Source organism: Paramisgurnus dabryanus, chromosome 17 (assembly GCF_030506205.2).
Source record: "Paramisgurnus dabryanus chromosome 17, PD_genome_1.1, whole genome shotgun sequence".
In the NCBI taxonomy this organism is placed as follows: Eukaryota; Metazoa; Chordata; class Actinopteri; order Cypriniformes; family Cobitidae; genus Paramisgurnus; species Paramisgurnus dabryanus.
Genome location: NC_133353.1, coordinates 3,908,097 through 3,921,876, shown reverse-complemented (window position 1 = coordinate 3,921,876; position 13,780 = coordinate 3,908,097). Strand labels below are relative to the sequence as shown.

The 13,780-nt window shown below is 35.2% G+C and overlaps 3 protein-coding genes across 11 annotated transcripts in view; 1 reads left to right on the top strand and 2 right to left on the bottom strand.

The window, feature by feature from the left end:
• Positions 1-4,479, bottom strand: part of LOC135727064 (zinc finger MYM-type protein 4) — a 37,894-nt gene extending 33,415 nt beyond the window's left edge. For all 3 annotated transcript variants that reach the window (XM_065244698.2, XM_065244699.2, XM_065244700.2), the window contains exons 1-7: positions 4,341-4,479; positions 3,504-3,549; positions 3,195-3,422; positions 2,936-3,037; positions 2,760-2,815; positions 1,428-1,601; positions 1,296-1,347 (exon numbers count right to left, since the gene is read on the bottom strand). In XM_065244698.2, the coding sequence (XP_065100770.2) occupies positions 1,296-1,347; positions 1,428-1,601; positions 2,760-2,815; positions 2,936-3,037; positions 3,195-3,422; positions 3,504-3,516 (625 nt within the window). In that variant the 5' untranslated portion in view covers positions 3,517-3,549; positions 4,341-4,479. The remainder of the gene's footprint in view (positions 1-1,295; positions 1,348-1,427; positions 1,602-2,759; positions 2,816-2,935; positions 3,038-3,194; positions 3,423-3,503; positions 3,550-4,340) is intronic.
• A 545-nt stretch (positions 4,480-5,024) lies between these two features.
• Positions 5,025-10,299, top strand: rtraf (RNA transcription, translation and transport factor). The gene is made up of 8 exons (XM_065253146.2): positions 5,025-5,192; positions 5,875-5,999; positions 6,097-6,196; positions 7,813-7,896; positions 8,497-8,585; positions 8,678-8,746; positions 8,835-8,883; positions 9,855-10,299. Exons 1-8 carry the CDS (start codon positions 5,132-5,134, stop codon positions 10,007-10,009), a joined length of 732 nt encoding a protein of 243 aa, XP_065109218.1. The 5' UTR covers positions 5,025-5,131; the 3' UTR covers positions 10,010-10,299.
• Positions 10,300-11,621: 1,322 nt separating this feature from the next.
• The window catches only part of nid2a (nidogen 2a (osteonidogen)), a 44,297-nt gene continuing 42,138 nt past the window's right edge, over positions 11,622-13,780 (bottom strand). For all 7 annotated transcript variants that reach the window (XM_065253119.2, XM_065253128.2, XM_073812337.1 and 4 more), the window contains one exon: positions 11,622-11,871. The gene's annotated coding sequence lies outside the window, so the exon portion shown is untranslated. The remainder of the gene's footprint in view (positions 11,872-13,780) is intronic.

Genomic DNA, 13,780 nt, shown 5'->3' with positions numbered 1-13,780 from the left:
GTCAGTGACGCGGCTCACGTACCATGCGGCTGACTGTTATTTGTTCCGCCCCAGCTTCTTTTATTTTTCTTTTGTTTTGTGCGCCCGAGCTTCATTTACAGTCTGGGGAGACGCAAGCTATAAGTTTGAAAAAAATAAATAAAACTAAGCAAACATGTCTGAGGAACAGGGCAGCCGCGTCACTACAAGTCACGTGACTTCACGCTCGAGCCGGAAGAGAAGACAATGCTGAATAAAGTCGTAATTCTTGATATTTTTGGACCAAACTGTATTTTCGATGCTTCAACACAATCTTATCGACCCACTGATGTCCCATGGACTACTTTGATGATGTTTTTAATACCTTTCTGCACATGGAAACCGTACATAGATTTTCAATGGAGGAAACAGAAAGCTCTCGGACTAAATCTAACGTTAAAACATCTTAAACTGTGTTCCGAAGATGAACGGAGGTTTTCCGAGTTTAGAATGACATAAGGGTAAGTCATTAATGACATTATTTTCAGTTTTGGGCGAACTATCCGTTATTCAGTAGTCACGCTGTTCCCTTTGGGGGTGGAGGCGAAAACACAAGCTTATCCAGTATGTAAATATACACACAGACAATGACGCCCCCCGCTGCACGCTAGAATCTCCGGAAAAACAAGCCTATTTCAACTGCAAAATGTACGCTTTTAAATATACATAAACTGCTATCTCAAACATGGAGAGGCTTCTTTGTGATCTCAACTAACAGATTCTGCAATAAAACGAAAATCACAAATTTTGAAAAAAAAAACCTTTGATTCTCATTTTCTCAAAACTTGTGCTGCCGACTTGTGTCCCTGGTTTCCGTGACGGGTCACATATTGTTGTTAACAAAGTATTTACTGTTTAAAGGCGGGGTGCATGCTCTCTGAAAGCCAGTGTTTACATTTAAAATCACCTTAACATGCCCCTACCCCATAAGAATCTGGACCTTCTTTTGATAGACCCGCCCAACACATTTGCAACCCAGGCAACGATGATGGTTAGTAGACACGCCCCTTGCTGCTGATTGGCTACAAGTGTGTTTTGGTAGTCTGCCCGACTCCCAAAGTGTGTTTCAAAATTCATGCACCCCGCCTTTAAGTTATTTTACTAAACATTTGTAGCCTACCTTGTCTTATTTGATAGTTGTATGATTGAACAAAAGTCACACTCACAAAAATAATATTAACTAATAATCTGCTGTCAGATACTAAAAGTCTTTACAGAAAGAGAATCATCTGCAAAAATGCAAATGTTATGATCAAAAACTGCACCACTTTTGTTACCTCTAACAGAGAACACAGAGCTTATCCTCAGCTCATCTGAAGGAGAGGCGGCCTGAAATGGGACATAACATTTCTTATTACAAGACACTACTTCTCAATACAGACTGAAGTGAAGACTAAACAAAATCTCACCTCGTTCTCCTCGTTTTCATTACTTTCAATCTCTTGTTTAACATTGCTGGTGTCAGTCTGGGGTAATAACGCTTTATCATAATCCTCATCTATAGGTTCGTCCTTAATTTGTATTACAGGTGAGAAATGGGTTTCTTTATCTGTGCGTTGCCCAGGTGGAGGAGTCTTCTGTACCTGGAAATGACAGACAGTCTTATACTTGATCTGGCAACCGCGTTCAAACAGCATCATACATCTCTATTGTTAAAGGGATGGTTCATCCAAAAATGAAATTTCTGTCATCATTTTCTCATCCTCATGTTGGTCTAAACTTGTGTGAATTTTTTTCTGATGAACACAAAAGAAGATATTTTGATAAATGATGGTAAGCACACAGCTGATTGTAACCATTGACTTCCATAGTAGGAATAAAAATATTATGGAAGTGCTCTTAAGACCGCTGTTCATCTTCGAAACACAGTTTAAGATGTTTTATATTTAGTCCGAGAGCTTGTTGACCCTTCATTGAAAATCTACGTACGGTTTACTGTCCATGTCCAGAAAGGTAATAAAAACATAATTAAAGTAGTCCATGTGACATCAGTGGCTCAGTTAGAATGTGTTGAAGCATCGAAAATACATTTTGGTCCAAAAATTACGACTTTATCAGCATTGTCTTTTCTTTCGCGTTTGTTGTGAAGCGCACGACAAAGCAAAGACTAAAGTCACGTGACTGCAGTGACGCGGCTGACGTGTTATCTGGTGCGCCCCAGCTGTTTGTTTTTTATGCGCCGAGTTCCTTTACAGTCTGAGGGAGATGTATGCTGTAAGTTTGAAAAAAAAAAACTTGGCAAACATGTCTGAGGATAACACGTCATCCGCGTCACTGCAGTCACGTGACTTTAGTCTCACGCATGCGCTTCACAACAGACGCGGAAGAGAAGACAATGCTTGATAAAGTCATAATGTTTGTTATTTTTGGACCAAAATGTGTTTTCGATGCTTCAACACATTCTAACTGACCCACTGATGTCACATGGACTACTTTGATGATGTTTTTATTACCTTTCTGGACATGGACAGTAAACCGTACATAGAATTTCAACAAAGGGTTAACAAGCTCTCGGACTAAATATTAAACATTTTGAACTGTGTTCCAAAGATGAACGGAGGTCTTACGAGTTTGGGCACGAGGATGAGTCATTAATGACATTATTTTCATTTTTGGGTGAACTATCCTTTCAAACATAAGACTAAAGAAGACATGTGATTTAATGGGGTATTCACACAGACAATAATATGCAACGGCAAAGCAGTCAGAAGTTTTCCAAACTTCTTTTTACCCAAACTTACAATGGTATCTGCCGGAGATGTCCTAATTTCAGCTTGTGACGGTGTTTCCTGGATATCTGATGCAGTCAAAAGTAAAAAAAAAAGTAAGACATACACTTTCATATACTGCTTGCCTGTGTTAAACAATAATAAAGATTTTCAAAAGATTTATTTCGGTTTCCTATGGTCATTTGTACCTATAACGGTGTCGGGTGAGGGAATTTCAAAATTTTCCTCAGAAGCTTTTGTTTGCTCTTCATCTGTTTTTGAAGATGCACTGTTAGAGGAACTGTGTTCGTCTACAGTCAGAGAGAAACACATTTTAAGCATTAAAAACAGTTTAAAGTTACAGTATAGTTTAAGTCTAACTCATTTAATTAGTACAATATAGTAAATTAAAGAGTTAGTTCACCAAAATAGTTTTCTTAGTAAATGATTCCAGAAATTCAAACTTGCCTGCATCTGCACCAGTAGTTGGTACTCCATCTTGACTTTCATTTTTATCACCAACACCTTCTTCATCATCGCTGTTTCTTTCTAACTGAGAGTAAACCTGCTGTTTAAAGCTACTGTCCATTTCCCAATCATCTTCATCTGCCCCAAAGACAGGAAGTCCATCAAGCTCGTCATCCATGTTAGGGTCCTCAGACGGAGCTTGACCCTTCGATGTTTTAACCTCCGGTTCTAAAAGACATAAAACAAAATTAAATATACCGGCATGAGAGATTTAACTTTAAACTATCAAGGTAAAAGTGTCTGAGGTACCTGATGACTCCATCTACTCCAAATTCACTAACAGCAGGTTGACTTGCTAAATTATAAAACAAAAAAATAAATTTCAGTTTGGTTTTCTATTATAAAATGCCACTGTTCGAAATATGATATTGTAATAAACAAAAAATCTGATCAAAAGATGTATTCTTTTTTTTAAAACATATCATACAAAATATAATGTACTGCACAGCAGGAATAGCCCGTTTATGTTTGACAGATACACATGGCTATGCTTGAAAGGAAACGCTAACCAAAATAATATTGCGCTACATGTTATATTATAAACAGCAATTTCTAGTATTTTGGAGGCAAATCTCATTCTTCTTCGACAGTGATAATGAAAAGGTGACGTATTTCCCGTTCCCTGGCTGTGTATGCGACCCAACAGACCATAATTACTGATACTGTATACATTTCTTAGTGTAAATGTATTTTATTGTTAGTTTCAGCACTGTTACATAAATATATTATCCCACATACGTCTTTATTACTATATAATAAAACATATAAAAAGTAATGGGATTACACTGCATGTGCATTGAGAGATGCACTATGCAGATTCCCTGCACGCTTGCGGGCATCTGCATTTAGGAATGCCTCATGCATGATTGACACTGCTACGTTGATAACACGCCGGATGTTCTTCTATTAGCCAAATCCGTGCACACGTTTATTAATTACTACATTTTGGACATACATTCTGACTATAAATCTATTGATCATCGACATTCCGCTCATAGACCTGCATTACACACGCGCATGCTAGCAGGCTAGATATGAGAAAGGCTATTCTAACCTAACGAGAAGTGTGCTCTTAAATATACTTACGTAGAAATAAGTGTCGATTGTCAAATGGGGACTTGCATGCGTATTCTCAATCTGTTATGTCTTTGAAATCTTGACTTTGTGTGTACGTATGTACAAAGCCTTTCACTGAAGCAACAGCGGGAATCAACCTCCTACTGGTTTCCCAACAACCCGCACTTCGTTTTCTGCCCCCAAGTGTCAGGGAGGACACAATGCAGTGAAACAATAAAAAAAACATAATAAATAAAAACGTCTGTCGTTAAATATTATTTAAATATTTAAAATCATAATGTTATTTTACTTTTTAGAAATAATGTTTGCTTTGGTACAGACATTGACTAATATATTATAAAAAAAAAAACATTTCGGTACTTTCCGGTTGCTCTTTGCTGACCATTTTAAGATTTTAGCAGGTATTGGATTTTTGAAGTCTGTAAATATTAACACATATTTAAATCGTATAAATATTACAAATAACAAGCTTTAATAAGATAATAACATTTTTATGTAACAAAATGTATTTGACAGCACAGAATCTGAACAGATTAGCAATTTAAAAAAACGCGTTTAAACCATGCATAAATTAATTTCAGAAAGGGATCATATGCAGCATTTACGTATTCTTTTTACTTAAGTTAGTTAACTTAATTTGCTTCGCTACAAACACACTTTTATTTTGAAAGCAAAATCTCTTGTTAAAATACTTCCGGTCGCCCAGCGCTGCATATTTGGAGACTTGAGCAGGTTGTGGCAGTTTAATCTGAAGTCTTTAAATATTGACACGTTTATAAATCGTTTTGTCTCGCAAAGGGATGTTTCGCAGAAAGCTTGCAGCTTTAGAGTACCACAACCCGACGGGATTTGATTGTAAAGGTAGGAGTCAATTGACAGCCAAAAGACGTCAAGATTTCAATGACGTGTGGCCACCTCATGTTCATGATCATGTATCTGCATTATTATACTAAAAACTTTAAATAAAGTAAACCTGTCAGTTCTGATCAAAATAAAGCGTTTAAAGTGACTAGTCCGTCATTTTCCTGTTTAAACCAATATGGCTTATTCGGTGTCAAGTCAACCAGAGAGTTCCGTGTCAAAATGTTTATATTAATCATTATTTTCTCATAAAATATATGTTTATGGTGTGAAAAGCAAAATTTCATAGATGAATATTTACTGAGTAACTTTACTTGATTCTGTAGAGGGGTGTCAAAATGTCAATTTCACCTAAAATCTGAAGGGCAAATGAGGTGAAATTTATTTTTAAAAGATGTTAGTATCATTATTTTATGAATACATACTCAGTGCTAGATCTATTAGTAGAGTAATTTTACAATTCCACGTGACAATTCAGACATGCAAACTAGTAAAAAACCAATTGTCGGCCACTTTACATATACAGATAGCGGATAATTTATTGTACTGGGAAACTTGGTTGATTTGACACAGAATGACCCAAATTTGTTGGCCAGAATAATTCTTGTTATACTTGTGACTGTGCTCTATGTAAATATTATAATGAGAGTTTTCTAATGTTTATGCAATTTACCCCATGCAGATGAAACAGAATTCAGAAATTTCATAGTTTGGCTGGAAGATCAAAAAATCCGTCACTACAAAATCGAGGACAGAGGAAACCTCAGAAACATCCCCAGCTCAGACTGGCCTAAATACTTGGAAGATGTGAGTTGGAAGCCTATTATATATATATATATCCTAAAATCAGTGACAAATATAATTTTTTTTTATTTATGTGTAATGTTTATTTCATGCTTTCTAGTACCTTCAAGATCTGAAGTGTCCATTCAGCGGTAAAGAAAGACCGGAGATCGTTGACTGGCTTCTGGGTCTTGCTGTTCGTTTTGAGTATGGAGATAATGGTATGATTCATTTAATGGGGATAATAATAAATATTTGACCATTCCCAGTGAAAAATGTATGTTGATAAAATGTATATCCTGAATGCCCTGTAAGCTGCTTTGGATAAACGAGTCTCTAAAATGCAGAAATGTAAATGTATAGTGTAATGACCAATGAGTAGGATCTTTATTGAGTAGAATCAATGAGTAGGATTTTTATTCTAGTGGGATCAATAAATGTCTTTATCCTAAACCCCATTCACACAGCACTTTGGTCCAAGAAAATTTCCCTAAAATTGGCAGAGAGGCTCCTGTGTGAACATAAACACGTCATGTAAATGTTCTGGGATCGCTTCTGTAAAGAGGATCTAGTAACATTGCCGTAACATTCACAGAACACATCCTGTGTAAACAAGAGGCAGAGACAATGCCGTAAGGGGTGTGCCGTAGTGAGGATGCGTCAACACGAATTTATGGTTCGGCTCCTTGAAACAGGGATTTAAACGCAGATCAACATTCACAACAAGGAATGTCGGCAAACTGGACTGAAGCAGAGATCAGGGAGCTTGTCTTTATCAGATTCAGCGCTGAAGCTGAGATCATTCAGTAGTATGACAGAACAGCGCATCACGCGCTCCTTATGATCTTGTCAGAAACAAAAATGCACGAGCGTGGTTTTTCGAGAGAGAAATTATTGATAATCAGCAAAGTTCAGACACTGTGGGAAAAAACTACCAAGTGGAGAACTTTCGTGCAATATGTCACGTTTCTTTACGGGATCTTTACTGTATGTATGTTAATAATGCACGCATAAATCCTGGAAAAACACTGGCAGTGTGAATGAACCAGACAAATCCCGAACATGTTTTCTGTGTATTTTCCGTAATCTCTGTGTGAAAATGATCAATGAGTAGGATCTTTATCCTAGTGTGATCAATAAAGTACCTATCTATGTTCCTTTCTGGAAGCGTTCTAGAAATTGTTCTTACACAGACCACTAGATGGCAGTATTTGCAAAGTTTGCAATTTTACAGTACAGATAATTACACCTACACAGCATATGATTGCATATTTTTAACCCATTTATCTTTAAAGATTCTGGTTAGAATAAACGTGACATATCAGACTTTTTCATGATTTAAGTAATATAATTGGGTCCCCAGTGCTTCTATTAACCAAAAAAATGTGAAAAAGATCAACCATTCTTCTTCAAGCATGTGAAAAAATAGGTTATTGAAATTTGGCTCCCCTTGTGATGTCAGAAGGGGATAAAACCACCCCATAATCTGAACAATCCAACCACAGCACTGCCATTTAGTGCAGAGATCAACTTATTTGCATGTTAAAGGACACACCCAAAACGGCGCAATTTTGCTCATACCTACAAAGTGCAAATTTTAACATGATATAATAAATTATCTATATGGTATTTTGAGCTAGGACATCACATACATACTCTGGGGACACCAAAAATTCATTTGAAATCTTGTGAAATGTTCCCTTTAAAACAGTTTTCTCTAGGTAGAGAATGATGATGTTTATGATATCTCTTTATGAACTGTGTAAGTTTGATAACTTATAAAATGCTTTCTATCCTGCATTCCAATGACCACTTGATTTATTTGGCTTTCCAACAGTTGAGAAATATCGAAACTGCAAACCTAAAAAGGAGGCGGCCAATGATGCTCAGAAGCCTGCCGACCCGTTGATAAATTTGGACAGTGAGTGATCATTCTCTCTCTCTCTCTACATCTCCTATGCATTATGTTTAGTCTCCTGTTGTTGTGAATTGGAGGAGGCTGATTAAAGAAACCAGTTTGAGCCCTAAAGTGGCTTTTCAAGTACATCTGAACTAAACGAACACACACCCACCTCTCTCCACAACCCTCAATAAGTGGGCTGAACTGAGCCAGTGACCCACAGCTAGTGTCTGTATGCTGATTATAATAGGCCCACAAAAAAAACCCTAAGAGACATTACTTGAATCACACTCATTGTTTTTTTGCACTATGACTATTATAGTCATGGTTTGTAAGCGGTATTGTTGGCTTTTTATATAAGAGTAAATACGCTGTGGCAGTAGCCCATGTTGTGAGATTGTTTTCAGCGATCATGTATTTGCTTGTCATCATTAATTCAACTGATTGATTGGTTTAAAGAGCTGTTATTCTTTAAAAAAATTAGATTTTAGGATTTCTTGGAACAGTAAATGAATTGCAGGCTCTGTGTTTGAGTTTATAGAGGGTTATCTGTACTCCTGCACGAGTAACCCTTTAAACATTTATCTCTTGCAATGTAAATATTGTGAATATTCTTTCTAGGTAACGATCCAGATTTTAAGGCTGGCGTGTTGGCCCTTGCAAATCTTCTTAAAATTCAACGACACGATGACTATTTAGTATTGCTTAAAGTAAGTACTATATAAGCAGTAAATAGTTTGAAAGGTTCTTTTGTATTTAGTCCAAATCATAAAATAAACTAATGTATTTGTTGTTATTATAGGCCATTCGAATTCTGATACAGGAACGTCTGACCCCTGATGCAATCGCAAAGGCCAGTCAATCAAAAGAGGTAAATGTGTTACAAGCATTTTAATATAATGAAATCAATCTGTTCGAGTGCATACATTTGTTTCAAATTTGTTTTCTGGTCTTTGTAGGGTTTACCTGTTGCTCTGGACATGCATATTTTAGGATTTGATACTGGAGGTACGGGGCTTTTAATATATATTCACACAAAGTTCGATACAGTGCACCATTATGAAACTTATGCTGCTTACACACCAAAAATGATAGCATCATGCAAATTTTCAGCTTGTTGAATATTTTAAACTTGCGCAGAAGACACGTTTGAGGCAAGTAGTGCCTGTTCACGCCAATCACGTCACCCAAATCGCGCAATTTACGTCACCCCCGCACACATTCACGTCTGCTTGTGTCTTTGCATTGACTTTGTATGTAATCTGTTCAAAACATTGAGTTTTAATTAGCTTCTGGTGTGTACACAGCATTAGGCTACGTTTACACATCAGTGATGTAGTGTAAAAACAAAACACTTTTTCTTTTTACACACATGACAACATTGTCAAAAGGATCCACGAAAATAACTTAAAAAAGCTGTGTTATTATGTGTGCCAGGCCATTAGATGGCGATGTTACCTTGTTAAGAAACACTACATGCCTGTACGTCACAATATTTACAGATTTGCGTTTTAGACGTCTTTGAAGTTTTTCAAAAAATTTGTACATTTTTAGGACCCTAAAGCTAGAAGTATTGTTCCGTTTTTACGCATACATAAGGGTCCGCTTACAATGTGCGTGATGCAAATTTCATAATCGGTATAGGAAGTGCACCAGCAGATTTTTGTTTTGCTTTGCCTGCGTAGGTCGTGCATGCACGTAAAGGAAAATGTAGTATGTAGCCCAGGAGATGCATTTGCATTTTGTCACAATGTGCATGCATCAAACATCTGTGTATACGTACGATTCAAATAAACTATGCTTTGCAAAGCTGTTCGTTCAACCATGCATGTACGTTTTTGCGTACATGTAAAAAAACTATACTTCGGGCTTAAAGCACCTTTGTCGTGTAAACGAGCAGCCAAACCGCATAAAGTTTCCCATTTCTGGTTAAAAACGTGTAAGCGGCCCCCTAAGTGCAAAAAATGTGATTGTTTCAGATGCGACTCTGAATGAAGCAGCCAGGATCCTTCGCTTACTTCACATCGAGGAGCTCAGAGAGCTACAAACCAAGATCAACGAAGCCATTGTAGCGGTTCAGGCTATTATTGCTGACCCCAAGACAGACCACCGTCTAGGAAAGGTGGGCAGATAAAAACATCTGCCTGGACTTTGATGGAAAGACTCCACATGAGATGCTTTGTGAAATATGCTTGTTTTCATTAACCGCGCCACAGAAATTTCCTGGGAAGTCAGTGGAAAAAACAAAAACAGTTTTTTTTCTTTATTATATTTTTGTTTTGCCCTGTAATTTAAAGATGCAAAGATTTGTTGGGAAAGTAATTTGTACTCTGAATGTGGAGGCACTTATGAATTGTCAGATGGATTACACAAAAATGGGTTACATGCTTTTGTTGCATAATAAAACGTAATGGCCATACTGTACCATATTTTGTTTTACCACTGTAGCAAAAAATCCTAACCTTATATTAGTTTATCTCTCATACTGTGCATATTTAGGAAAATAATCTTTGCAGGGCCAAAAAGTCTAAAACATTCTGTGAACAGACATTTTTACATTGTCAGTCCAATTTTATTTAATTTTATTGACTCAGTCTAGACCACAAAAGTCATAAGTAGCACGGGTATATTTGTAACAATAGCCAAAAATGTATTGTATGGGTCAGAATTATACATTTTTATGCCATAAATCTTTAGGATATTAAAGGTGCAGTGTGTATTTTTTAGAAGGATTTCTTGACTGAAATGCAAAAAAATATACAAAACTATATTATCAGGGGTGTATAAAGACCTTTGATTATGAACCGTTATGTGTTTATTACCTTAGAATGAGACGTTTTTATCTACGTACTCCGAGTGTCCCCTTACATGGAAGTCGCCATTTTGTGCCACCATGTTTCTACAAAAGCCCTTACTGGACAAAGTTTTTTACTAAGTTGTCTCCAACGAGGACCTGTTTGTCCGGTGGCGGCTACCGTAGCTTCTCTATGTGTTTCAAAAGCGAGAGGTGAGCAGTGGACTGAGCCGTTGGTTGCAATTCACAACCTCACCACTAGATGCCGCTAAAATTTACACACTGCACCTTTAAGTACATTTCTGGCATAATTTTATAAAAAAATTATTTACTTTTAGAAATATCTGTCGCTAATAGGGCTGCATAACGATTAATAAGTAACTAATTATATGTATTTGTGTATATATATATATAAAAGATACACACACACAGGCATGCATGTATGTTGTATATTTAAAAAATATTGGAATATATTATATACATTTAAAAATATATAAATACTTAATATATAAATATTTATAGTTTAAAATTATACATGCATGTGTGTTTATTTATGTATACATAATTATTATACATAGTACACACATATATGATGTAAACAAAAACTTTTATTCTGCAAATGACTTCATTTGGACAACTTTAAAGGTGATTTTCTCAATATTTCGATTTTTTTTTAACCCGTAGATTTCAGATTTTTAAATTGTTGCATTTCGACCAAATATTGTCATATCTTAACAAATCATCAATAAAAAGCATATTTATTCATGTTAAAATCTCAATTTAAAAAAATGTGACCCTTATCCAGGTCACATATCACATTTTAATGTGTTTTATAAAATATAAAACATGATTATAAAGGATAGTTGGATTAAAGACCAGTGCAATTTTTAAAAATTGCACTTTAGTTTATTTATTAACAGAAATAACACAACTTAACTCTGGGGTTCTTATGTTTTTGGGTTTATTTATTTTTTTAACAAAAAGTCACATACAAAAGTACAGTAGAAAGAAATGAGGTATAAAACAAATTTACAAAACTATTTTGAAAAAAAAATATTCATGTTCACGTTTGTAAATTTGCACATTTGATGAAACTCGGGATTCTCTTCTTTCATCTCCTCTGAGATTCCCACAGTCCGCAAGTACTTCAAGACTTGCCTAAAATAGCACCATGTAATATTGGCTCTGTCATTAGCATCTCCCTATAACAAAAAAAAAAAACATTTATAGATGTTTTTAAAGCCACGTTTTATCTTTTCTGCTCTGGAAAATTGCCTTTTTACAAGCAATTGAGACTAAATAAAGGTACAAAAGCCGTCACTGGTGCAGTACCCTTTTTAAAAAGCATGGGTGCATATTAGTACCTCAAATGTACATATTAGGAACTTTAAAAAGAAACAGTCCCAGTGACGGCTTTTGTACCTTTATTTTTGAGACTCACGTATAACAACTTAGACTGTTTTTAACTCTATAAAGATCTGAAATGCTTTGAAGTGTTTCTGCGACACTGATGTTTCGTCACCTCTTTCAAAACTACAGTGATTTGAAAGCAGGTGCCTTCTACTTTTCTCTTAAGTGCCAGGAGCAGACAACTCATGTCTGAGATATTTTGTTCTCTGTCATTTGCTTAAAAAGAAAAGGTTACCCATATTTTGCCTGCATGATGAACTTGTCACAACATTTGACACTTTTAGACATGTCTGCACGGGTACTGTCACAGGTACGGGTACGCTGGACTCAGATAAAATCCTGTCTTGGCTTGCAATATTCTAGAAGTTTAGTCTAGTAGGAACTTTTTATAGAGTACCTCTGCATTGAATACAAATGTGACCCAGTCTGAGAAGCCAGCTTAAAGGAAAACGCCACAGTTTTTCAATATTTGACTATGTTCTTACCTCAACTTAGACAAATGAATACATACCTATCTTTTTTCAATGCATGCACTTTTAATCTTTGTACAGCGTCTCGTGAATGTGTTAGCTTTTAGCCTAGCCCCATTCATTCCTATGGCTCCAAACAGGGATGAATTTAGAAGCCACCAAACACTTCCATGTTTTCCCTATTTAAATATGAGTAGTTACATGAGTAAGTATGGTGGCACAAAATAAAACTTTTGTTTGGAGCCATAGGAAAGAATGGGGCTAGGCTAGATGCTAACACATTCAAAAAGCGCTGTACAAAGATTAAAAGTGCAGGCATTGAAAAAAGATAGGTATGTATTAATTCATCTAAGTTGAGGTAAAAACATAGTAAAATATTGAAAAATTGTGGTGTTTTCCTTTAAGTTTTCTACCTAAAATCATCCTACATAATGTAAAAATATAACCTTGATATCTTTAATATTGACTGAGGTCATGTTTAAGATTGAAATCAATAAGTAAAATCAAACTTTGATGCTTTTAATCTCATAATTATATTATGCGCTGCAAAAAAAAAAGATTTTCTTACTCAGTATTTTTGTCTTGTTTTCAGTAAAAATATCTTAAAATTCTTAAATTAAGATGTATTTTTTAATGAGCAAAATGACCTAGGAAAAAAAGTCTAGTTTTTAGACAAAAAATATAAAATTTTAGTGAATTACCTGAAGCAAAAAATCTGACAATGGAATAAGAAAAATATTCTTGAATTAAGTGTTTATAAAAAAAAGTAAACTTATTTCAAGAAAAAGTTTCTTATTCCATTGGCAGATTTTTTCTTGTTTTAAGCACTAATTCGCTTACATTTCATATTTTTGTCTAAAAACTAGACTTATTTTCCAAGGTCATTTTGCTCATCAAGAAAATACATCTTAATTTAATAATTTTTAGATATTTTTAATTAAAACAAGACAAAAATAGTAAGTAAGAAAGTAATTTTTTACAGTGTGAGACTACACTGCAAAAAATGATTTTCAAAAAAAAAAAATCTTAGTATTTTGTTTTCAGTAAAAATATCTAAAAATTCTTAAATTAAGATGCTTTTTCTTGATGAGCAAAATGACCCAAGAAAATAAGTCTAGTTTTTAGACAAAAAAAATATTAAATGTAAGTGAATTAGTGCTTAAAACAAGAAAAAAATCTGCCAATGGGGTAAGCAGAAGAGAAATTCAAGAAAAAATCAAGAAATTATTTC

Bases quoted from the DNA above. Each gene is read 5' to 3' on its own strand.
- rtraf (XM_065253146.2), top strand. From the start codon at position 5,132: ATGTTTCGCAGAAAGCTTGCAGCTTTAGAGTACCACAACCCGACGGGA. The intron at 7,897-8,496 runs GTGAGTGATCAT...TATTCTTTCTAG, and splicing joins CCCGTTGATAAATTTGGACA to GTAACGATCCAGATTTTAAG. The intron at 8,884-9,854 runs GTACGGGGCTTT...TGATTGTTTCAG, and splicing joins TTTAGGATTTGATACTGGAG to ATGCGACTCTGAATGAAGCA.